We start from the raw sequence: 27,325 nt of genomic DNA on the forward strand, positions 1-27,325 counted from the left end.
ATCAGGTTTAATATCATCAGCCTATGTCATGAAATTTGTTAACTTAGCGGCAGCAGTACAATGCTATATGATAAATTTTCTGTTTGGGTCTCTAAAATCTGTGATCCAAAAGAAATGAATTCAAAAAGCGATAGAATATAACATAATACTATTGACCCCGAGTTCCAGCAATTTGAAATTAAAACATCTAACTAGGCAGGGTACGACAGCTCTTGTAGTCCTGGTTTCCCAGTACTGGAAGTGTAATAACACAAATCTGAGCTATCACACTTCCTATGTGCTGGTCTGTGAGCACCATGTTAAGCATACAGCCAGCACTTCATTGCAATATTGCACTTTATTACTTTGTGGATGTGGAACAATTAAATACACAACCACCAAGATACTAATGCATAGCACACCTGTGGATCACAGGATCTCACTTGCAGCCTGCCTAGAATACCCCTCCAAGTGATGCCACGTGCTAAGCTGTACTCCTCTGGAAAACATGTCTTAACGTGTTGCAGAAGAGCACAGCCTAGCACGTGTCATAACTGCGGATCACACACTCCATGGTACACTTGCTCTAAGTTGTGGTGCATCAATGGAACAGACACAAATGTTACTCACTCTTCATCTTTACTTACTTGGCAACTGACTGGATCACCTTTGAGGAGGTATCCTTGATGTTTGTCAGGAACCGTTCCGTGCCACCTTTGAGGATATCAAACAACCCTCCAGGATGCGGTACATCATTGTCAACACCTAAGGAATATATGAACAATTAATCCATCAGGATTCAGTCTTCATTACCCTGTACCTTCCATTCTTATTCACCACAAATTAAATAATACATTTTTTGATTATTTTTATTTCAAACCAGTATAATTTCAAACCTGCACTGCATGATTAACACTACAATTTACTTCTCACATAGATTGAGTCTGAAAACTCACTGTACTTACAAAATGGTCATACTTTAAACTGTCTCCTCCTTACAACTGGAATCCAATGTCATTATTATTTACAAGTTCGAGTTTACTGTCATCTGACTGTACATATATTCAACCAAATGAAGCAATATCCCTCAGGACTACGATGCAATCACACGACATATACCACACACAGCATATAAACCAAAATATTATATTATTTGAAGCTGATATACAGTTTGCCAGTCCTAGCCTTGATGGTTCTGGACCTCCTTCCAGACGGTGGTGGGTCAAAGAGATAGTAGGATAGGTGGTAGGGATCCTCAACAATGCTTTAGGTTCTTTGTCTGCAATGCTCCCAGTAAATGTAGGAAGACCCCAGTAATCCTTTCATCATTTTTTCCTGTCCTCTGTAGGGTCTTGCAATCGGATGCCTTGCAGTTTCAGTACCACACAATGATGCGGCCAGACAGGATACTCTCAATTGTGCTCCTGTAGAAAGTTGTCAGAATGGGGTTGGGTAGTTCCTCAGAAAGTGTAGATGGTCCAGTGCCCTCTTGACAAGTGAGAATGTGATGTGGGCCCAGGTTGGATCATCTGTTATGTGCACACCAAAGAACTTTGAGGTGTTCACACTCTTCCACAGCAGAACCGTTGATGGGCAATGCAGAGAGGTCAACCAGAGCCTTCCTGAAGTTCACAATCATCTCTTTTGTTTTGTCCAAGTTGAGACCCAGGTTATTGTTCTCACACCATTTGACAAGACTCTCTGTGTGCCGACTCATCATTGTTGCTGATGAAACCAATTACTGCAATATCAGTGAACTTGATGATGGAGTTTGAGCCAACTCTAGCAGTGCAGTTGTGAGTCCAGCAGTGTGAACAGCAGCAGACTGAGCACACAACCTTGGGAGAGGCACCAGCACCCAGTGTGATGGAGCTTGAGATGTTGCAGGCCAACCCCGATTGACTGGGGTTTTTCCATCAAGAAAGCCAATATTCAGTTACAGAGAAGGGTGTTAAGTCCCAACGAGGACAGTTTACCCACCAGCTTCTGAGGGATGATCATGTTCAATGCTGGACTAAGGTCAATTAACAACATCCTGGCATACAAGACATCATTTTCTAGGGTGGAGTGGAAGGTCAAGGCAATGGCATCATCAGTGGACTGGCTTCAACAGTATGTGAACTGGAAAGTGTCCAATCTAGCTGGAAGGTGGGATTTTATACGACCCATTACCAGCTACCCAAAGCACTTCATGCCTGTTGAAGTCAATGCCACTGGGGTGATCATTTAGATTAGTTACCATTGCTGTCTTGGGCACTGGAATGATTATGGCTGCCTTGAAGCCTGCAGTGACAGTGGACCGTTTCAGAGAGATATTCAAGATGTCTACACAGTCCCTCAGCACAGATCAGGTATGTTGTCCAGCTGCAGCTTTACGTGGGTTCACCCTGGCTAGCTTCCTCCTCATCTCAGCTGTGGCTAGACAACGTGCCTGTTCCTCAGGAAAAGAGGAGTCTTTCCTCAATGTTGCATCATTCAATTGGTCCATTCATGCATACAAAGCACCCAGCCTTTCTGGAAGGGAGGCACTGCTATCATTGATGAGCAGGGCGGTCTTGTAATTGGTTACAGTTTGCATACCTTGCCACACGCGCCTTGTAGCCCTGGTGTCACAGAGGTGTTTGTGGATTTTCTGTGCATACTCATGTTTTGCCTTCCTATTGAATGGGAGAGCACATATTTTGTTATCCTTAGAGTCGTCCCCAATCTGAAGGCAATATCTCGATTCCTCAGCAGTGCACAAACCTCTGCGGTCAGCCATGGTTTCTGGCTTGCCCTGGCAGTGTAGTGTTTAATCACAGTAACGTCCTCAGTGCACTTTCCTATGCAGCCAATCCCGCACATTCATCAACATTGACATGATAATCATAGGTAGCCATCTCTCTGAATATGCTTCAGTCCGTGCTTTTGAAGCAGTCCTGTAGTGCTGAGGTGGCACCTTCTGGCCGGGTCCTGATCTCCCTATGAACTGGTTTGACTCGTTTAACTGCTGGTCTGTATGTAGGGTTAGCAAAATGGATATTTGGTCTGCATATTCAAGGTAAGGGCAGGGGATAGCCTTGTAGGCTCCATGAAATTTGATATAAACCAGGTCTAATATATCCTCTTCTCAGTGCAAAGTTGACATGCTGGTACACTTTGGCAGGACTGTTTTTAGGTTGGCATGATTGAAGACACCAGCAACAATGAAGGTTTGAGTAGCTTTGACAATGCAAATTGTGCAGTAGAGCTCCCGCAGCACTTCCCCAGCATGAGGACGGCGGGGGGATATAAACAGCAATAACAACAATGGCAATGAACTCGGTAATCACTTCATTAAAAATTCTATCTGTAATGAGCAGTGGCCGAATACTACTGAGACATTCACACATCACCTCTTATTGATGTAGACATGAATACAGTCGGCCCTCCGTATCCGCGGGTTCCACATCCGCAGATTCAACCAACCGCGGATTGAAAATATTCGAAAAAAAAATTCCAGAAAGTTCCAAAGAGCAAAACTTGAATTTGCTGCGCACCGAACACTACACTGAATCCACACGAATGAAGCGATGTGTCGGCATACCCTGCTGTAGCCTCCCGCCATTTCACAGATCCTCAGACTCTCTCCAGCACTCGTTGTTTGAGCATTGTTCGCCTCATGTCTCCTTCCTCTCGCTACTTGTGTTGTGAGCGAGAGGAAGGAGTTTAAGACTAGTAAGGGATGGCTGGCTGCTATGTAAAGCGCTACAGCGTCAGGAACTTAAAGGTCACGGGAGAATCGGCATCAGCTGATGCCGAGGCAGCATCAGCGCTCCCAGAAGAGCTACGATGGTTGCGTCTGTACTGAACAGACTTTTTTTCTTGTCACTATTCCCTAAACAATACAGTACAACAACTACTTACATAGCATTTACATAATATTAGGTATTATAAGTAATCGAGAGATGATTTAAAGTATACGGGAGGATGTGCGTAGGTTATATGCAAATACTACGCCATTTTATATAAGGGGCGAGCATCTGCGGATTTTGGCATCCACGGGGGGTCCTGAAACCAATCCCCCGCGGATAACAAGGGACGACTGTACCACTTCCATGGGTCTTGCCGGAGCGCGTAGCATTTTTGTTATCCAGAAAGGAGGAGATTAGATCTTCTAGCTGGATGGCAGCGTCTGGAATGGTGTCTTGAAGCCATATTTCTGTCAGGATGAGTGTACAACAGTCCCTCACCTCTTGCTGGTTCAGATGCAGATGCATGCAATCCAGTTTATTTTCCAGTGACTGACATTAGCAGACAGAATTGACAGAAGCGTGGGCCTGCAGGATCTGCTTCGAGTCTCACCTTAACACTGGTGCACCTACCACACTTCTGCATTTGAGGACACTGCTTCCAACAGCTGCTTCCCTGAGCAGCTATAGTAGACTGCGGAATGGAGTGTGAACTCGCTCCCGCTATCCACTCGCTAACAAGGTAGACTTACAGATTTTACTGTTCTTTATGTTCTGCAGTGTTTTTCAGTCATAGAAAAGACAAATAGGACAAGAAATTTCACTACTGATTGGAGCCCGAGTGGCCGCCGCAGCCTTGCGTGCCACCATCTTGTGATGTAGAAAAAACAGGTACAAACAACTACAAGGGTATTTTTGTAAAGCAAATTTGAGTAGAAATATTTCAACTAGACCTTGCTGCCTCAGTAAAGCAGATAGCATAATGAAAGATCCCACTCAATCTCAACATTCTCTCTTCTCCCGCCTCCCATCAGTCAGAGGATACAAAATCTAGAAAGCACATACCACAGCTGGATAAATGTCAACATGATATATAATGGGGTCATATTAAGCAACAATTTTGTTGGGCTTCCTCCTTACTGCCGCACACTAATGTATGTCACTGAAGCAGTAGCTCACTAAACTCAAGCATCCAGGGAAATGATGTGGATCCGTTAACTTACAGGTTAAAATAGAAGAAATTCTTCATGACTGACAGACACATCCAAATTTATTTCAAACATCCATCTTCCCCATTCATCTACCCAACATGAACTCAAAACCCAAGAAACTACAATGTCCAAACTAAATGGAATAAACTAAAATAATTGGACCTTGATAACTGGAACTGCCCAGAACCAGGGACCATCCCAACAAACCCAAGCCCAAAATACAAGTGCCAACAACAGTCGCAATAAACACCAAAGTATAATAGATATTGGAAGACGCAACAAGACAATGATCCAAAACATAAGAGTAAATCAACAACAGAATGGTTTAAAAATAAGAAAATTTGTGTTCTGGAATGGCCAAGTCAGAGTCCAGACCTTAACCCAATTGACACGGCACAGCATGATCTGAAGAGGGCTGTTCATGCAAAGTATCCCAGAAATATTGATGAACTGAAATAGTTTTGTATGGAGGAATGGCCTAAAATTCCTCCTCGCCATTGTGCAAGTCTAATCAGCAGCTGTAGGATATATTTGGTGGAGGTTATTGCTAAAGGAGGCTCTACTAGTTTTTTTTTAAATACGAGGGTTCACATGATTTTTCCAGCTTGGACTGTGAATGATTAAACAATGTGTTCAATAAAGACATGAGAAGTACAATTGCTTGTGTTATTAGTGTAGACAGATTATGTTTGTCTATTACTGTGACATAGACAAAGATCAGACCACATTATATGGGTAATTAATGTAGAAAATCAGGTAATTGCAAAGGGTTCACAAACTTCTTCTTGCAATTGTATGCGGATTTTCATTCTATTGCTTCCTAACTTTAAATGAAGTTAGAGATGCATCACAGAGCAACACAGCAAGATACAAGCCCTTCAGCTCAGTGAGTCTACTACCGAGCTAGTCCAATTACCTGCATTTGGCCCATACTCCTCTAAACTCATAATTATTATCACTGACATAAGTTGCAAAAGTTGTTGTTTTGTGCCAGCAGTACAGAACAGGACATAAAAATTACCTAAAAAGATAAATAGTGCAAAAGAGGAACATTAAGGCCGTGCTCATGGATTCATGGATTGTTCAGAAATCAGATGGTGGAGGGGAAGAAACTATGCCTAAAACATTTGAGCGTGTCTTCAGGCCCCTTTATCTTTTCCCCACTGTAGTAATGAGAAGACAGCATTTTTTCGGTGGGTGATGAATCCTACCTTCCATGAACCTATCCAAGTGCTTCTCAAATGATACTATTGTACCTGTCTCAATCAGTTCCTCTAGCAGCTTGTTCCATATACTCACTAGCATCCGTGTGATAAAAATGCCCCTCAGGTCCATGTTAAATCTTTCTCTCCTCTCTCCTTTGAAAACACTGTTACCATTTACCTTATCTATTCTTCTCATATTCTTAAATACATCTATAAGGACCCCCTCATTCTTATCTCAGAGACACCTTCTCATAAGAGATCATTCTGATTGAAAATACAGCATCTCATCATAATTCCAGGCACACATGAATTGAGCATAAGTAGAGCACCTCATTCCCTGCCTTGTATGTTTCAAGTGGCACAGCTTGAAACAGCTCCAGCTTCTGGCTCCAACACTGCACTCAGGTCTCAGATGTTGTCTGTGTGGAATCTGAATATTCTCCTGTGATTGAATGAGTTTTTTGCCACATCAAAAAGACATGCTGGTAGGCTAATTGCCTCTAACATAATCAGGCCACTGTGGTAAGATGAAACAGAATTAGAGATCTTTCTGATGCAATAGCTATAAACTGACTGAATAGGTTGACAAGATGGCTGACTTCAGTTCATTTTTGACTCTGGTTACACAGGTATGCCTGTCCGAGGAGATTTATGGGAAAACAGACCGTGGTTTCAGTAAATTGCATAGCAGGGGTCTTGCCTTATATGGTGTTGATATTCACTTTAAGGGGAGATAGGGGACACCTTCAACAGTGTAACAGTAAGATTTATTCAGGGGATCTTTGGAGCTTCTCTGTGGGCTAGATCACAACCAGTGCCTGGTGACTTTCATACCCCTTCTCGTCTTTAAGTATTGGGGATCCCTGGGGGCTAAAGATCGAGTGGTTAAGAATATATAAGCAGTGCTCCTAATTGTTAATTGCTGGTAAGTATTACTATGAATCACATGCTGATTTATTAATGGAGAATCAAATAAAGAGGTCTTGAGTTTTGTTCTTTTAATTGAATTAAGACAAGATTTGTAGCTGTAGTTATAAGGTGAATTAAATCTATAGTTAAACAAAGTTACTTGAGTTACTAATTTTCTTGTTCTTTTAGTTAAGAGCTAAATAAAGTTACTTAATCAAACTATTCGCGCAGTTGTGTCTCAGTTGCTTGAGAAGAATCGAAAGAAACCCTGAGCTCTGTTTGAGACAGGCACCGAAAGAGAATGGGTCACAGGGGAAATAAGCAGTGGAGTTAAACCTCCTCTACTGTCAAGATGAAGCCACAGTCAGGCTGGAGGAACACCACCTTATATTCCATCTGGGTAGCCTCCAACCTGATGGCATGAACATTGATTTCTCTAACTTCTGTTAATGCCCCTCCTCCCCTTCTTACCCCATCCCTTATTTATTTTTATTCCCCCCCCACCTTTTTATCCTTCTCTCTCTCTCTCTCTCTCTCTGTCCTTCTCACAATCACTCCTTGCCTGCTCTCCATCTTCCTCTGGGCTCCCCTCCCCCTTTCTTTCTCCCTTGGCCTCCTGTCCCATGATCCTCCCCCTTCTCCAACCCTGTATTCCTTTTGCCAATCAACTTTCCAGCTCTTAGCTTCTTCCCTCCCCCTCCTGACTTCTCCTATCATTTCGGATCTCCCCCTCCCACTTTCAAATCTCTTACAATCTTTTCTTTCAGTTAGTCCTGACAAAGGGTCTCGGCCCAAAACGTCAACTGTACTTCTTCCTATAGATGCTGCCTGGCCTGCTGCGTTCACCAGCATTTTGTATGTGTTAGTGGAATTAAACTGATGGGAATGTTCTAGAAGCTAGCAATGGACTCCATGAGCCAAATTGCCTCCTCTGCGTCATAACAAAATATAATTTGACATCATGAACACAGTTTTTCATTTCAGCTTATTTCTCTCGTCACTGCTGATATTAACCAGAAGAGTGATAGACAGATATGACACGGAAACAGGCCCTTCAGCACCAAGTCCATACTGACCATCAACCATGCATTCACATCGATTCTACATTAATCCTATTTCTTTTTTTATTCACACCACATTTTCATTAACTCTCCCCAGATTCTACCACTCACCTCCACATTAGGGGAAAACTTGCAGAGGCCAAACGACCTAGCCAATCAACACCTCTTTGGGATGTGGGAGAAAACCCATACGGTCAGAGAGAACTTGTAAACTCCACACAAACAGTACCCAAAAATCAGGATTGAACCCAAGTCTTTGTCACTTTGCCACCGGGCCACTCAAATGTTCTGTCTATAATGATCAATATAAAACTTTTCAACAATTTCTTTCAGAGCACCTTCCACAAGTAGTTAGATCATTGCATTTGTATCGTGCAAAGATAACCTCAGTTATTTGTTACTTAAAATTAATCTTTAAAAAATTGCTAAAAGGAATAAAATTGGACCTTCCTAAAATATCCAAAATAATATAATCTATGTGTGGGGTGTGGTGACATGGGCAAGGTGCTAAGCAAATTCTTTTCATCTGTATTCACCAAGGAGAAGGATGTAAAAGATAATAAATTCAGGAAGGCATGCATGGATAATCTGGAGCAAATCGGTATTGAGAAGGAGGTGGTACTGGGATTCACAGGGCTCATTAATCTTCAGAGGCGATGGGATCTATCCCAGGTTGTTACGGGAAGAGATAGCTGGTACCCTGACATGGATTTCTGGATCTTCATTAGCCACAGGTGGAAGATATCAAATGGTGCTCTTTTATTTAGGAAGAGCAGCAGAGATAAGCCAGCTAAATACAGGTCAATGAGTCTAACATCAGTGGTAGGATGGAAAAAGATCCTTAGTGATGGATTCATGAATATTTGGAAAAGTAGGGGCTGGCCAGAGATGGTCAGCATTGCTTTACGTGAGGGAAATTCTGTTGCACTAATTTGATCCAGTTTTATTGATGACATTGATGAAGGCAAGGCAGTAGACTGGTCCAGTAAGGATGAAAAGAAGCTGGCTAATTAGATTTAAAACTGCCTGGTGTTAAGAGATGGAGGGTTGTGATAAAAGAGACTTTTCTGATACAAAGCTTCTGACCAGTGGTATTGGAAGACCGTTGTCTGAGAAAAATATTAATGATTTGGATTAGAACAGAGAATAATGTACATTTCCAAATGGCATAAAAAGCTGGTGGTGTTGTAGATAGTGAGGAAAGTTATCTAAGGCTACAGTAAGATCCTCATCAAGTAGAAAGCATTGGCAGATGGAATTGAATACCAAAAATGCCAGGAATGTGTTTTGGGGAAACAGACAGGAACAGGAAAGGGCATAAAGAATAATTTGAACAGCACTCAGGAACATTGATGAACAGAGACCTCGAGGGTTCAAGTCCATGGTTCCCTTAATGTGGGAGCATAGGTCAATAAGGTGGTGAATGCAGCACGTGACATGATTGCTTCCGTAGGTTAGGGCAGAGAATATAAAAGTTGGGATATTATGTTGTAATTTCACAAAGCTCTGGTTAGGCTGTATTACCCGAGTATTGCATGCACTCTGATTACCAAACCACTGGGAGGATGTGGTCATGCTTGACAGGATGCAGAGGAGATTCAGAGGAAGTTGCCTGTATTGGAGAACTTTAGTTCTGGAGGTAGATTGGATAGGCTTTGCTTATTTTTTTCCTTCGAATGAAAGAGACTGAGGGGTGGCCTGGTAGGCGTATATAAAATTATATAAGGCATTGACAGAATCATTTGGTTGGGATAACAAAACCAAAAGGTACAAGGTTAAAGGAAAGAGTTTTAAAGGAACTTGAAGGGAAAGCTCTTGTTTAAAAACACAGAGGTGTTTGTTAGCTGGAACACACGGGCAGAGGAAGTGGTGGAGTCAGAAACAATTGTTACGTTTCAGAGACATTTACCAGACACTTAAAAAGGCAAGGTACGGTAGAATAGAATCTGATTAATATCACTGGCATATGTCGTGAAATTTGTAACATTGCAGCAGCAGTAAAATGTAATACATGATAAATACAGAAAAAAACTGAATTACAGTAATTAAATAGTTAAGTTATTTATAAGTTAAAAATAAGTAGTGTAAAAACAGAAGTTTAAAAAAGTATTAGTGTTCATGGGATCAATGTCCATTTAGAAATTGGATGGTAGAGGGGAAGAAACTGGTCCTGAATTGCTGAGTTTGTGCCTTCAGGATCCTGTACATCCTTCCTGAGGGTAACAATGAGAAGAGGGCATGTCTTGGGTGGTGGGGATCCTTAATGATGGATGTCGCCTTCCTAAGGCACCACTCCTTGAAGATGTCTTGGATACTATGGAGGCTAGTACCCATGATGGAGCTGACTAACTTTACAACTTTCTGCAACTTACTTTTAATCCTGTGTAGTCGGCCCCCTGCCCCCAGACCAAACGGTGATGCAGCCAGTCAGAATACTCTCCACAGTACATTTATAGAACATAGAACATAGAATAGTACAGCCCATTACAGGCCCTTCGGCCCACAATGTTGTGCCGACCCTCAAACCGTGCCTCCCATATAACCCCCCACCTTAAATTCCTCCATATACCTGTCTAGTAGTCTCTTAAACTTCACCCACCACTGACTCAAGCAGTGCATTCCACGCACCAACCACTCTCTGAGCAAAAAACCTTCCTCTAATATCCCCCTTGAACTTCCCACCCCTTACCTTAAAGCCATGTCCTCTTGTACTGAGCAGTGGTGCCCTGGGGAAGAGGCACTGGCTGTCCACTCTATCTATCCCACTTATTATCTTGTACACCTCTATCATGTCTCCTCTCATCCTCCTCTCCAAAGAGTAAAGCCCTAGCTCCCTTAATCTCTGATCATAATGCATACTCTCTAAACCAGGCAGCATCCTGGTAAATCCCTTTCCAACGCTTCCACATCCTTCCTATAGTGAGGTGACTAGAACTGGACATAGTACTCCAATTGTGGCCTAACCAGAGTTTTATAGAGCTGCATCATTACATTGCGACCCTTAAACTCTATCCCTTGACTTATGAAAGCTAACACCCATAAGCTTTCTTAACTACCCTATCTACCTGTGAGGCAACTTTCAGGGATCTGTGGACATGTACCCCCAGATCCCTCTGCTCCTCCACACTACCAAGAATCCTGCCAGAAGTTTTCAAGTGTTTTAGGTGACAAACCAAATCTCCTCCTCAAACTCCTAATGAAATATAGCCTCTGTCTTGCCTTCTTTATAGCTCCATCAATATGTTGTATCCAAGTTGGTTCCTTGGAGATCTTGACACCCAGAAACCTGAAATGGCTCACTCTCTCCACTTCTGATTCCTCTATGAGGATTGGTCTCTGTTCCCTCATCCTATCCTTTCTGAAGTCCACAATCAACTCTTCGATCTCAGTAACAGTGAGTGCAAGGTTGTTGTTACAACATCACTCAACTTGCTGGTATATCTCGCTCCAGTACGATAGGATTAGGATTAGAATAGGATCCTAATACAGGCAAATGGGATTACTGTAGTGTAGACGGGCAAAAAGAAAAATCGGCATGGATGTTGTAGGGTGAAGGCCGCACTGCTGTGCTGTACAACTCTGTGATAACCTCTGTGATCCTGGCTTTGATGATTTGACAGTCATCTCAAATTTAACAAGAATATATGCTCCAAGTAAATTCTCTGGATGTGTTTTGTCATTGTAATTCTGCACGTTCAAAAGGGAAACAAACCAGAGCCTGTCCTATATGCCAATATGTGAATTAATTAGCAACATAGAGCATGAGATAATCAAATATCAATCAAGGCACCACATCATCTGCAATTGTTTGTGACCCAATTTCAACATCAGCTTCCTGGCTATGATATATTTGTAGATACAAGATATAGCCCCAAGTCTAAATGATCTTGACAGCAGGATTTTAAACATCAAATCCTCTTTAGTAACAAGATGAGAGATGCTGGTCACCAGTCAGAAAAAGCTGTGAACTTTAAACATGAATATGCATGCTTTTACAAAACCACATACTTCTAAGGTCTTGTTTTACCTCAGGAAGATTATTAATATTCTTTCCTGCTTTGTTTAAGAAACATGCTGCATACCTGCATTATGCATATTGTTTAGACTTCCTCCTGGCTTGTTCCAGTGTGGTTTTGAACCTGCTATTGCATTGTTGGTTACCCCTCCATTCTGTTCCAGGAGCTGTAAGAATTAATAACAATTACAACTAATTTTTATCAAATAAAATCATTGCACATTTATGAACAAACACAATACAAATAAAAGCAGAGCTTCCTAGACCCTGATTGCAATTGTATCAAGGTAAGCAGCAGCTCCACTTGAGACCGAGAGGGCATTACAGAACTAGTACCACTCAAACCTCAGCTTAGCACCAATAGGCAGTTCTATTTTGGCTCTAGTGCAGCATGAGCAGCTGACTGCAGCTTACCTGCTTCACACTTACATTTCATATGTGAAAAATCAGCCTGACTTTTCAAATATAAGCAGCCTCAATTATATTAGGTGAAGTTGTATATTAATAAATTTTCATAAGACAATTTAAAATTTATCAACATCCTAAACTATAAAATAAATCTGAGTATCATAACCTAGAAAATTAATTCCAACAAAGTCTCTTCACTTAAACTATCCCTCTCCCTTCAGCTAATTGGACTCTACAATCCCCCAAAACTACAAGATATTACAATAAAAACCAACTCATCATTTACAGTTTCTGATCAGTCACCTTGCCCTATATGATCAGAGATTAAAACATCAATGTATTACTTTAATAATTGAATTCTACCTTTGATAAAGTAGGATTGGACTTGGTACAAGACATTACTTTTCCCATGGCTTTCCAGTGGGAAAAATAACTACTGTAAACAATCGTACATAACTATATACCATATTCAAACATTTCAAATAGTTCTTTCTTATCGAGATTGCAGATGTAAGCAATGTCAACTTCTCCAACATGTGACCCACAGGAATTTATTTTAAAGATGCTTATTTTCAATACTATTTATATCAAGATTAATGACATAATTTTGTGGATCAGAGAGCTCTTCAGGTTCAATACAAAAAAGAATTTTTCTAATAAGTAGGGAAAGGAGAGAGAATAAATGAAGAGAACAAATGCAAGAGAGGTATACAAACAAGAGAAAATCTGCAGATGCTGGAAATCCGAGCAACACACTCAAAATGCTAGAGGAACTCAGCAGGCCACACAGCATCTATGGAAAAGAGTAAACAGTCAACGTTTTAGGTCAAGACCCTTTGTCAGGACTGATGAAGGGTCTCGGCCCAAAACATTCACTGTTTACTCTTTTCCATTGATGTTGCCTGCCTTGCTGAGTTCCTCCAGCATTTTGTGTGTGTTGCAAGAGAGGTATTTCCACTCGGATGTAAATAGTGGGGGTGTCACCGGGTTTAGATAAACTGATATCCAAGAAAACATAAAGTTTCGCATCTTTTTACTGCAGTTTTCTTTGTTGAACTCTTACTCCTGAAAACAGATTAAAGACTAAAAATCAACTGTTCCAATTGAAATAATTTGATACAAAATAAACACTTTAAAGCTAGAAGTCAACACAGATGATTGCATTTTACACAAATGATATAGAGGAGAAAGTCAAAGCAAGTTTTACTGAGCGTATTCACACTACAAACCTAAGTGGGAAATTTAGTTCAAAGAGACAAAATCTAGGTCATAAAGGGATAAAATAAGTTCAGAGAATCCAAAATAAAAAATAATGTAAATACTCAGGTCAGGCAACATCTGTAGTGAGAGAGATTAACATTTCAGTTTAATTACCTTTCATCACAACACCATAATTTCACACATACAGCATTTGCAATATTTTACTTTGCAAACAGATTAGGTGAGCGGCAAAAAGATTATGGGTTGGAGTAGAATGTGAGAAATCGAGTTATTAATAGGAAAATGGTACTACAGAAAATCTTTTTGAAGGTATCTAAAAAAAATGAGTATTAGGTAGGTTAAACTTTGCAGACAGTTGTTCAAAAGCAAAGCGATTATCTATGAAAAGATCTTCCAAGCACCTAATGCCCTTTCTGTTACCAGGCACGGAATGTTAAGTCTTGCATAGGTCAGAAAAGATGGTTATGTAAAATAGGACTAGAGAGAGAGAAACCGTGCAGACCATAATATTTTCTGAACTGAGTCCATATTCTCAGAGTATGTCTAATGAGAGGATTAACAATTAGTTTAGGCAAATGACAAGGAAGTGCAGAACCAAGAAATGAGGAAATGAAGAAATCCTTATTAGAGTAAACTCTTTTGCCACCCATTTTGGGCAGTCAGACTGATTATAAAAGAAAGTCTAAATAGTAAGTCAACGTATATTGGCTGCCCAGTAATATAAGCAAAAATTAGGCAAGGCCATGCCACCTTCCCTTTTAGGTTTTTGAAGGTGAACTTTATTAAGTCTGGAGCATTTGCCCTTCCATAGATAGAATGAAATAATAGAATCTAATGAATCAAAAAAAGCTTTAGGAATAAAAATTGGTATAGATTGAAATAAGTATAAAATTTTGGAAGGATATACATTTGAACATTAATTTGACCTACCAGAGACATGGACAGGGGTGACCACCGTGCCAACCTCTGTTTTGTATAATTTTAAATATTGGTGAAATTTTCTCGAAAAAGACGCTTAAAATTCCTTGTTACTGTAATACCGAGGTAAGTAAATTGATAAATAACTACTTTAAAAGGGATGTTATGAAGCTCTAATACTTGTGCTTCTCTGTTAATTGGGAAAAGTTCACTCTTACGTAAATTAAGTTTGTATCCGGAAAGCTGGCTAAATTTATTAAGAAGTGAAAACATTAGGGGTAAGGAGGTAGTCGGATTTGATATAAAAAGTAAAAGATCATCAGCATAAAGAGAAACTTAATGCTTAACACCCCCCCCCCAAATCCCCGTCAATTCAGCACAGCTACGAAACGCAATCGCCAATGGCTCTATGGCCAGATCAAAAAGTAAGGGACTTAAAGGGCACCCTGTGGCAATGAATTCCTCTCATCCCTGTTATCAAGGGACAATCTTCTATTCTGAGGCTGTGCCCTCTGGTCTTGCACTACTCCACTATAGAAAACATACTCTGCACATCCACTCTATCTAATCCTTTCAATATTCGATAGGTTCAATAAGGTCCCCCTCATTCTTCTGATCTCCGAGTACACCATCAAATGCACTTCATACGTTAACCTTTTCATTCTCAAGATCATTCTTGTGATCCTCCTCTGGACCCTCTCCAAAACCAGCACATATTTTCTTAGATTAGGTGCCCAAAACTGCTCACAATACTCCAAGTGCGGTCTGACTAATGCTTTATAAATCCTCAGCATTACATCCTTGCTCTTACATTCTAGTCCACTCAAACTAAATTCCAACATTGCATTTGCCTTCCTTACCACTAACTCAACCTCCAAGTTAATCTTTACGGAAACCTACACGGGTACTCCCAAGACCCTTTGCACCTCAGATTTTTGAATTTCCTCCTCTTTTAGAAAATAGTCTACACCGTTAATCTTTCTGCCAAAGTGCATGACCACACACTTTCCTGCACTATATTTCATCTGCCACTACTTTGCCTATTCTCCTAATCTGTATAACATGCTTCATCAACAACAAACAACAGGCATTTCTATCTTAGAGCAACAAGTAGTCAGCAGAAGAAATCAGTAGGTTAAGCAGCTTTCATGGGGGAAGCAAATTGTCAACCATTCCTTTCTGCATAGGTATGTTGCTATCCATACTGAATTCCTCCAGCAGGTTGTTTGTTGCTCCAGATTCCAGTATCTGCAGTCTCCTGCGCCTCCAGTTGTGCTTTGGAAGTGGTGCAATGCAGTTTACTAGATTCTGTTGTCGGATCTGTGGCAATGGGGAGGTGCTCAATGAGTAATGCTGATTTTATCTCAGCATACCTGAAGCACAAGAGGTGTCTCCATTGAAACATGCAAGATTCCTAAAGCAAATTAATAAGGATGTTACCAAGAGACTGTTTTTCCCCCCACTCAGGAGAATTTAGACTGGGGGGGGGTACAAGGTCAAAGTACAAAGTGAGCCACTTAAGAGTGAGTCAAGAAATGTCTTTATTTGGATAGTTGTGAGTCATTGGAAGTTGCATCTTTGAAAATATTCAAGGCCGATATGGAGAAATGTTTGAATACTATGGGAATCAAAGGTTATAGGGAATGGGAATGGCCAGGAACACAGATCTGCAGAATCAGCAAAGGCCTTCCTGCATGATAGAGCTGCCTCCCAGGCTTGATCCTGGTTTCGATTATGCTATTCCCAGGAAACTCAATGTCCGAAGGCACAGAATGCTTTAGGAAATGAACTTCCTCTCTGTATGAATTCCCCATTCGTTTCTACATTGAGGCAAAATGAATAAATGACAGATTGTGAACAAAAAAAATCTGATATAGCCCTTACATATATAAAGCAAAATGGAATATTGCCAGAATTTTAAAGTACAGAAACAATCCCTTCCTATGATAAAAAAATTGTTAAATATGTTTCTAAAATACATTGGAGAAAAGAAAATGAACATTAACACAAGGGGCTCACTGACAGCCAACAGTTGTGAGCCATTAACTGTTTGAACAGCTTATCCTTGGACATCCATGCATGCTCAGCCTAATGTGGAAGTCGTTAATAAAGCCTGAGGTTAAGTGCCAGAGTAGAGGACCAGCAGTCAAGGAGAGAGGACAAACTTATACCAAGAAACAAGAAACAGTCTGCTCAAGGAACTTAGTGAGTTAAGCTGCATTTGTGGGAGGAAAGGAATTGGATATGCTTTGTGTTGAAACGCTGCATCAGGACTACATTTGTGTACACCTGCAATCCCCATATGCAGTAGATTCTGATTAATTGGGCCATGGAACAACACTTCAGCAACAAAAAACCAATCAAGAAAATAGCTTGGATACCCTTCATTTCTTTGGAAGAATATGCCGTTTAATTGGGACAGGAGCCTGCTGCCGAACATTCTCACTAACATCAGTCACATGCACTGTGCACCATTAAGACACTATACTGTGCTTAGAGGGAACAGTTTTTAAATACCTGAGAACAAGGCATCTTGCTCCACAGTCACATAACAGAATAGAGAAACACAATGGGGCACACAGATCATTGAACCAGACTCAAGTGAAAACAGTCAATAGTGCATACTGTGCACAGCTCAGTTTTAATCATTCCTGGCCAACAGACTGATAATACAGAAGAACCAGGAATTTGGTTTCATTAAGGTGTATTGTCACTACAATTTTATGGCAAGCCAGGATCAACATAGCCCGCCAGTGTAAATGTTGCTGCTTTTTTCTTTCCAAATGAATTTTGACATCAAAAAAGTAATCACAACAAATAAAATGATGCAATGCACTTATACTCCATTATTAATATTCTCATCAGCTTGTTTCTAAAGCAGGATGAGTCTCCAACTTACAACTTTTATAAAAGTTTCTTACTTCTGTAATTGGAGATTTCAGATTAATATTCCGGGCAGCAGCAATCTCCTGCAGCTGATTCACAACCTCAGTGATAGTCATTCGCTCTTTAGGATTTATCTTCATCATATTATCTATAGCAATAAACGGAAGAGAAAATAAGCAATCAATCTGTTATCTACAGTTTATCAACAGTATAATAATTTTTGGGGGCAAAAAAACTAACATGGCAGATTGGGATGATCATTGTGTAGATGGTTGAGTTAACAGATTAAGCAACAAAAAGCACAAGAGAAACAAAAAATGCACAAAATTAGAAGCAACTCTTTTTGCTTAGATGTGGGATCAACTGGTTGTTGCATAATTGGCAGAAAGCAATAACCAATTCTCAAAGGCCCTAACCCTAACCTTATCCTTCGACGACATACTCATGACTTGGTTATTATCCAGTTTTGCAGATGATTGCATATTAGGAGGTATATCAAAATGTATGGAGGGGAAGAGCTAGTCACAAAGATGCGGAAAGAGGAAATCTATGGCACATGGAGGGAGAATGGGTTACCCAGTCTATATCCATTTTCTGAAAGACCAGAAGCTCAGAGACCATCACCAACACTAACCCAACGAAAAAGGCAGGTTATTCATGGTTAACAGGACATGTTAAAGATATGCAGCACAATGGGACAGCGAATAATGCTGCTGCCAAAGAGTTTCAGTGGCCTGATTTTAATTCTGACCTTCAATGCTGTCTGCATGGTTTGCACATTCTCCTTGTGATTGCGTCGGTTTTCTCTGAGTGCGCCGGTTTCCTCACAAATTCTGAAGATTTGTAGCTAGTTGACTGCTGTAAACTACCTCTAGTGCAGGACGGCAGGAGACCAGCAAGGAGTCAATGGGTACTCAATAGAGAACAATTTCTAAGGAAATCACTGGTGGAATGGGCTTGATGGAAATTGTCTGAGAGCTGACATAGATTCAATAGGTCAATGGCTTTCTTCTGCGTCAGAGGGAAATGTGTACAAAGTGGAAGAGGCTTACAAATTTGTCAGGAATTTGGAGAAAAGGCAGGTAAGGAAGTTCAAGTATCACTATATCATGATCTGACGAAACAGCTCAAGGGACTAAATTACCCAGTCACCATCCTGTAGTTTCCATTGCATTATTTACTCCCAGAAAAGGACAAAAGTTCATGCAAGCTCCTGTCACTATACAGTGTAGCATGAAAAAACATTCAATCAGCAAACTTAGAGAATCCATTAACGTAAAGCAGCATAGTGTTATACACAATTATATAGTGATTCAGATTTTATTAAACACACTTTAGCTAAAAGTAAACCTAGTTAATTATGATACTTAGTTAACCTAAGTCTTATACCACACTGAAATAGTATAATAATATTGGTTCAATTAGCCCACATTTTCACATGATTTTGTAATCATGCAAAGCAGGTTCAGACAAGTTGTTACCTCCAAAATTATGTCCATATGTCAGATAATTCACTTCTTGAATACTGTACCACACCCAACAGAGCTCTGAAACTTCATCCGAAGTGTCAACAGTGTTAACACCTGCTGACATAGTCCAGCAACATTCCTGCTGCTGCTGCAAGTTTGCAACAGTCGTCACACTGGGTTTCACTAATGCCTCTCAATAATTAAATCAAACGGATTTCCAATGATTTAGTAGAAGTGGCCATACCGTTTTTTATCTGATCGCATGCCTGCTCTTGCTACCCTTCCCACTTCTAAACCATTCTCCACAGATCTGTGGACCTTTCTCTCATCCTTTTGGTAACTGTGCCTCATCTTCCATGTGTATGCTGGCAACACTCAATTCATTCATTATCATGTGCTGCCATTTAGTCTGGTCTCAAGTGAATCATTATTTCTTTCAGATTAACAAAGGGAATGTCTTCAGTCCCACAGCAAAAACTTCATCTGTCAATGATTTCCTCTCAAGCCACAGCACAGAACAGTCACTCCACAACGTTTACACTCAAGTAGAGGTCTCTTCATCTCTTCTGTCTACATAACCATAAATGTGAGATTCTATAGATGCTGGAAATCTTAAGCAACACACAAAATACTGGAGTTAACACAGCAAGTCAGGCAACAACTGTAGAGGGAAATAAACAGTTGACATTTTGGGCTAATTAGCACTGGAAAGGAAGGGGGAAGATGCCAAAATAAGAAGATTGGGGGAGGGGAAGGAGTACAAGCTGGTGGGTGATAGGCAAAACTAGGTGGGGGAATAAAGTAAGGAGCTGGGAGGTGACAGGTAAAAGAGGTAAATGGGTGAAGGAGGAGGAACTTGATCGGAGAGCACACTGTACTGTGGAAGAAATGGAAGGAGTTGCACCAGAGGTGATGGGCAGGTGAGGAGAAGGGGTGAGAGGAGAATCAGAAGCAGGAATGGGAAAAGAAAAAAAGGGGAGGGGAAAGAAATTGCCAGATATTAGGGAAATCTATGTTCATGCCATCAAGTTGGAAGCTACCCAGATAGAGAATGAGTGGTTGCCTCTCATCATGGCAGTAGATATCTGCATAACCTCTGTTCCATCAACTCAGAATGCTCCATCTTCAACCAGGTGTTTAACAAAACTTTCATCCACTGCTGAATTTCTCAAGTTTCTCCACCATCCTCCTACTTGATCAAAGAATTGTTCACTCTTGTATACCTGTTCCTTTTCTGTCCAGCAATTATGATGTGCCACAACTTCATGTAAATTAATATAGTTCTTTTTTTTACCCCCTCTGAATACTGTCAAGCGATTATATTTTTAAGGTCAAACATCATATTTTGATCATAGGATATTCCTTCTACTTTTACTGTATTCTTAAAAACAATAGTAAATGTCATAGCGTCAATTATTACTGGCACATAGCAAGTAAAAGAGGATTAATATCAATGGCACCACTTTCCCCAGCAAATCTTGGAGATCATTGAGGCAAAATTAGTAATCTAAAATTTATTGTGCAGAAATCAGTCAGTATACCTTACATAATTAATGTGAATGTTGAACAACAATGCCATATAACTTGCATTGAATACTTACAAATGAGATCGTGTAAAACGGTGTATTTTGTATCATTTGCAGGAATAGAGTACTTCCCATTTACTATTGCAAGCTTAGCGCCATCTTCAAATGGATGCTGCTTAAAGCATAACAGGTACAGAATACAACCCAGAGCCTAAGGAAAGTTTCAACAAAGATGTTAAATGAACACCTGTATGTCAATTAGAGAGAAAAAAAAATCAATATTCTTCGCCACTTTTGAAATTTAATTTCTCCTTCCTTCTCCCTATCACTCTCCTTCCCTTTGGTGTTTAACTCCCTCCCCTAAATAACTATATCTTGTTTTCATCTGTTTTGTAAGCTCTGATGAGAAGTCATTGGCCTGAAATATTAGCTCTTTCTTTCTCTACAGTTGTCGCCTTACATGCCAAATACTTTTCATTTTGTAAGGAGTGGATCAAGTATTAATCTTGTTATCTGATTAGTTTCTCCAAGTTCAGTAATTCTGTTAATGAACTGGAGTCTGAACAGACAGGACGGTGATCATCATAACAACAAAACAAGTTTGCACATTGACTGCTGGTGACTTTTGTTTTCTCAATATACAATAAAGTATATGTTAGTATATCATAAAGTATATGTCAGCATATTTGGAAAGCAGTGAAATCATCAGACAAAGTCAGCATGGATTTGTGAAAGGAAAATCATGTCTGACGAATCTCATAGAATTTTTTGAGGATGTAACTAGTAGAGTGGATAGGGGAGAACCAGTGGATGTGGTACATTTGGATTTTCAAAAGGCTTTTGACAAGGTCCCACACAGGAGATTAGTGTGCAAACTTAAAGCACACGGTATTGGGGGTATGGTATTGATGTGGATAGAGAATTGGGTGGCAGACAGGAGGCAAAGAGTGGGAATAAACGGGACCTTTTCAGAATGGCAGGCAGTGACTAGTGGGGTACTGCAAGGCTCAGTGCTGGGACCCCAGTTGTTTACAATATATATTAATGACTTAGACGAGGGAATTAAATGCAGCATCTCCAAGTTTGCAGATGACACAAAGCTGGGCGGCAGTGTTAGCTGTGAGGAGGATGCTAAGAGAATGCAGGTTGACTTGGATAGGTTAGGTGAGTGGGCAAATTCATGGCAGATGCAATTTAATGTGGATAAATGTGAGGTTATCCACTTTGGTGGCAAAAACAGGAAAACAAATTATTATCTGAATGGTGGCCAATTAGGAAAAGGGGAGGTGCAACGAGACCTGAGTGTCATTATACACCAGTCATTGAAAGTGAGCATGCAGGTACAACAGGCAGTAAAAAAGGCGAATGGTATGCTGGCATTCATAGCAAGAGGATTCGAGTACAGGAGCAGGGAGGTACTACTGCAGTTGTACAAGGCCTTGGTGAGACCACACCTGGAGTACTGTGTGCAGTTTTGGTCCCCTAATCTGAGGAACGGCATTCTTGCCATAGAGGGAGTACAAAGAAGGTTCACCAGATTGATTCCTGGGATGGCAGGACTTTCATATGATGAAATACTGGATCGACTAAGCCTATACTCTCTGGAATTTAGAAGATTGAGGAGGGATCATGATTGAAACGTATAAAATTCTAAAGGGATTGGACAGGCTAGATGCAGGAAGATTGTTCCCGATGTTCGGGAAGTCTAAAATGAGGGGCCACGGTCTGAGGATAGAGGGGGAGCCTTTTAGGACAGAGATTAGGAAACACTTCTTCACACAGAGAGTGGTGAATCTGTGGAATTCTCTGCCACAGGAAACAGTTGAGGCCAGTTCATTGGCTATATTTAAGAGGGAGTTAGATATGGCCCTTGTGGCTAAAGGGATCAGGGGGTATGGAGAGAAGGCAGGTACAGGGTTCTGAGTTGGATGATCAGAGATGATCGTACTGAATGGCGGTGCAGGCTCAAAGGGCCGAATGGCCTATTCCTGCACCTATTTTCTATGTTTCTATCCTGAACTAACACCTCAGGGGAACAAAAGTCATCAACCAAACGTAATAACCACAGGAAGATTTTGACTACAGAAAGGCATTTGCTGGGCACTCAGGCTACTAACACAAGGACAAAGAAGATTACCTTCTGCTCGTGGTGTTTTACTTCTATCATATACCGAGAATGTTTTAGATTTTTTACAGTAATATTTGGATCTGTTGAGACAACTTTCAAGATTAACAATAAAAAAATTCCATTCCTCACAAAAGAAAGTTCAGGACCATAGTTTTCAATTTACTGGCAGAGTCAGATATACAGAAATGCTGACTTAACTATTACAACAGGAAGCAGCAAACAAGCTGCTTATTTAGATAATAACATTACATTAGCATGTAGTCTGAGCAAAATCTTTACCATCAAAAAACTGAGAGCAAAATAAAAACAATAAAATTGCAATTTAGTTAAGATATCTTAAAATAACTTCAAACTATAGAAGCAAAGTGATTTCCATTAGGGCTGTTCTGTATTGGACACATACCCAAATATCTTGTTTTTCATTGATTGGATAATTGGAATAAAGGTCTATTATCTCTGGTGTCCTGTACATTGGTGTTGTATTTCTTGTAACCTGTATTATCAAAGAAATGCAAAGAATATCTTTACTCCAATCATTCATTAGGGTAAGATGGAAGTACAGTATATTTTATTCCATTGTGGAATAAAACGTTTATAACGGCCTCCCAATATTACTACTCACAGAAAGGGAATGAAAAAAAACCCAAGCAGAAAATTAAGTATTAACCAAAAGGCAACCAGTGATATCAACCAGGTGATTTCAAACAAATAAAACTGAAAAACTTCTAGAGATTTCTGGAATACTGGCATATAAACCTAGAGGAGATTGTATAAAAAGTTTATTATCCCTTGGTTAGATACACTTTGATTAGCAAATCACTCATAATTGCGACAATTGCAGGCAGTGAAAAAGTGGATCTCACTGTCAAAAGGGTGAAATAAGAGCAAAGATAAGCTTAAACTTTAGTGGGGGTGGGGGGGAAGGAGGTGGAAGCAAAGTAAAAGCACCAAAAACATTAGCTTTAAAAATATCACCCAGTAATATGAAAAAAGACCAACTGAAATTGGATTAAGGTTATACATTGAATGTAATCTTCAATCTTATCCTCCTGTGATGTTTATGTTAAGCTTGCACTTTGTCCTTATAGAAAATATGGATTTCTCCAGTTTTCCTTCCATATCCCAAAGATATATGGACTAGTAGGTTAAATGACTACTGAGAATTATCCATAGTGTTTAGCTGAGTGGGAAATTCTGGGGAAGCTGATTGGAAAATGAAGAAAACATCATGTGATTAGTGTAGATGGTGCTTTAAGATTGGTATCGAATCACTAGGTAAAGGGCCTGTTTCTGAGCTAGGACTTCATGGGCTGTCTTACAGCAGCACCATGCAGTCTGTGATTTCAATGCATAACACAGGGAAGAAAGCATCATACCTCTTCTTCCACCATTGCTCTCCTATGTGCAGTCCAGGAGTAGTCTGGATAGTGCGCTATGCTTGTGGCACTGCCAAAATCACAAAGCTTAATGGTGCCTTGGTGACTGACCAAAAGATTTTCAACCTGCATTGGAGATAAATCATCAAACAAAATTGGGATAAGGAAATTCTTTAGGCTACAGATTCATTTGCATAACTACAAAAGCAGCAGCCTTTCACCATTTGCTTTATCCTAAGTAAAGCACTTTATTATACTGTCCTGGATTTCTTAGTATTCTGAGATTAATCATTTTTCAGTGAGATTTTCATTCCCCCCCCCAGCAATTCCTTTATGATAAAACTTCCCCTAAATGCCATCAACTATTTTGCAGCACCCATCTGTCTGTTGTGAGTGTCTCCACATCACAAGTGTGAAAAACCACCTTGTATTTAGTCACAGGTTTCAATATTTCCTTTCATACTGAAACCATGATACCTATAGGACCAGCACTCAAACATTGTCCTGACTAAGATCTGTGATTTCCAGTATCTTTCCTGTGCACCTAAACTGTTTACTTCTGAAACTTTATTCATGCCCCTCTCACCTGGCAGGCTGTTGACCTCTACCATCTCTCAGTTTGCTGCTTACTACTACATCAAGTCTACCACATTCATTTGATTGCATTGCAGGCCCCCCTCCAATGGGCTTTCTTGCCCTCCCTGACAATCTCCTCTCAAGGATTCCTATGGCTCCTTTGCACACAGAGTACGCCTCCTTTGGATGTTGTTATTTGCCAATTACTCAATGTCCCTCTGCCCCTGCAGGAACATTCTCCTAATCCCACTGCACTCCCCCCCCCCCCCACACCCAATTCTGAAGTACAGCAACCATTTCCTGCTGGTAGAAGATGATTAGTTGCACTGTGGTATAAGATCACAAGATGGTGGAGCAAAGTTAGGCTATTTGGCCCATCAAGAGTGCTCTGTCATTTAATCATTGCTTTTTTTTTTACACAATTTTCCCACCATCCACTTAGTACAGGGGTTCTCAACCTGAGGAACACAGAACCCTTGCTTAATGGTATTGGTCCATGGCATGAAAAAGGTTAGGAACCCCTCGTTTGGTATAACTTTAAGAAATGACTGAAAAAACTGGACATATTAAAACTGAAAGTTCTTGCAACAGATCAACAGAGAATGTATAAACAAGAGAAAAATCGCAGTTGGAAATGTGGTGGAAATCCAAGCAACACACAAAATGCTGGAGGAACTCAGAAGGCCAGGCAGCATCTATGGAAAAGAATACATTCGACTTTTCGGGCCGAGACCCTACAGCAGAACTGGAGAAAAAAAGATGAGGAATAGATTTGAAAGGTGAGGGGAGGGGAGGGAGAAACACAAGGTGAAGCATGAAATGAAACCAAGAGACAGAGGAGTGAAGTAAAGAGCTGGGAAGTGGATTGGTGAAAGGGATACAGGCCTGGGGAAGGAGGAATCTAATAGGAGACGACAGAAGGCCATAGAAGAAAGAAAAGGAGGGAGAAGCACCAGAGGAAGGCGATGGGCAGGCAAAATGATAAGATGAGAGAGGGAAAAGGGGATGGGGAATTACCAGAAGTTCAAGAAATTGATGTTCATGCCATCAGGTTGGAGGCTACCCAGACAGCATACAAGATGCCGTCCCTCCAACCTGTGTGTGGCCTCATCGTGACAGTAGGTGAGGCTATGGATTGATATATCGGAATGGAGAATGCATACATCAGTTTCAGCATGAAACTCCAACTAGGATGTCTGCAAAGTTTTCAATTTAAATTCTACCTTATTATGTGACTTTTATAAACCTATATCAGGGTGACCAGCTGCATTGTTTTAATGTCAAAAATATTAACTGGGTACAATTTCTCCAAACTGAAAACATCTCATACTACTTGGTGCAATTTTCCCTCAAAGACATATCGATGACATAGGTGGAATACCAAACAGGGGAAACTTTATAAGAGTATTATTGATTCAAAGGGATTTCTAAAAAGCAGTGTAGAATTTCCATAAAAGCTTCTCAATCTCCCATAATAACTTACAAGAGAAGCCCAAAGAACTGACAGAAATGCCCTAAAGGGGTTTCAGAAAGTGTTCAACGTTCAAAGTAAATTTTTAAGCAAAATACATATATGTCACCATATACAATGCTGAAATTTGTTTTCTTGTGGGTATACTCAGTAAATGGAAAAGCCAAAATAGAATCAATGAAAGCCTAAACCCAACAGGGCAAACAACCAATGTGCAAAAGACAACAAACTGTGCAAATATGAAAGAATAGTAACAATAATAAGCACATTCAAGTGGCAAATATCATTCATCCAAATCTTGCTTTAAAATACAAACTCATAAACAATAACACCACTTACTATAAATACAAGCCTGATCCAGTTTTAGTGTCAGAATACCACAAATTTTATTATGACTGATCAATTATTACAGATAGGACAAGCAATAATAACCATACAGATATAATAACACAGGATAAACAAACAAGAACAACTTATTTAATAGATATAGCCATCTATATAGCCATCTTGTGTGGGCACGTGGCCAAATGGTTAAGGCATTGGACTAGCGACCTGAAGGTCATGAGTTTGAGCCCCAGCCGAGGGAACGTGTTTTGTCCTTGAGCAAGGCACTTAATCACACTGGTGCCAAGCTGTATGGGTCCTAACACCCTTCCCTTGGACAACATCGGTGTCGTGGAGAGGGGAGACTTGCAGCATGGGCAACTGCTGGTCTTCCATACAACCTTGCCCAGGCCTGCGCCCTGGAGAGTGAAGACGTTCCAGGCGCAGATCCATGGTCTCGCAAGACTAACAGATGCCTTTACTTTAGCCATCCCAAACACACATAAATTACAGAAATCACCAGAAATATGCTGAATTAAAAGAGGAAATTGAAAGACTTTTTAAACATGAGCCATGTACGCATTGTCCTGATAGTAATATATACAGCTGATGTCATCCCAAGGGCACTACACAATAGCATTAAACAATTAGGGATACACAGCAATATTTATGTAAATCTTCAGAAAGCCACAATACTAAACACCACTAGAATAGTCCGAAAACTCTTAGCAATTGAGAAGTGAGTATGCTTGGCTATGTCCCTACTCAGGTTTTACCAGCTTGAGCTGAGAAAAAATTAAAAAAAGAAATAATCAATAAACATCATGAGATCAAGAGTCCTTGGAAGTGAGTCCATAGATTACGGGAATCGTTCAGTGATGGGGTGAGTGAAGTTCTCCCCTAAGGTTCAAGAGCCTGACAGTTGAGGGGTA

At 40.4% G+C, this 27,325-nt stretch overlaps 1 protein-coding gene across 4 annotated transcripts in view; it reads right to left on the minus strand.

Moving 5' to 3' along the window:
• The window catches only part of gak (cyclin G associated kinase), a 136,832-nt gene that overhangs the window by 80,277 nt on the left and 29,230 nt on the right, over positions 1 to 27,325 (minus strand). For all 4 annotated transcript variants that reach the window (XM_063049208.1, XM_063049210.1, XM_063049209.1 and 1 more), the window contains exons 6-11: positions 24,023 to 24,148; positions 23,050 to 23,139; positions 20,594 to 20,729; positions 17,559 to 17,671; positions 12,158 to 12,257; positions 627 to 744 (exon numbers count right to left, since the gene is read on the minus strand). In XM_063049208.1, coding sequence (XP_062905278.1) covers positions 627 to 744; positions 12,158 to 12,257; positions 17,559 to 17,671; positions 20,594 to 20,729; positions 23,050 to 23,139; positions 24,023 to 24,148 — 683 coding nt within the window. The remainder of the gene's footprint in view (positions 1 to 626; positions 745 to 12,157; positions 12,258 to 17,558; positions 17,672 to 20,593; positions 20,730 to 23,049; positions 23,140 to 24,022; positions 24,149 to 27,325) is intronic.

This window comes from Mobula hypostoma, chromosome 5, assembly GCF_963921235.1.
Source record: "Mobula hypostoma chromosome 5, sMobHyp1.1, whole genome shotgun sequence".
NCBI classification, from domain to species: domain Eukaryota; kingdom Metazoa; phylum Chordata; class Chondrichthyes; order Myliobatiformes; family Myliobatidae; genus Mobula; species Mobula hypostoma.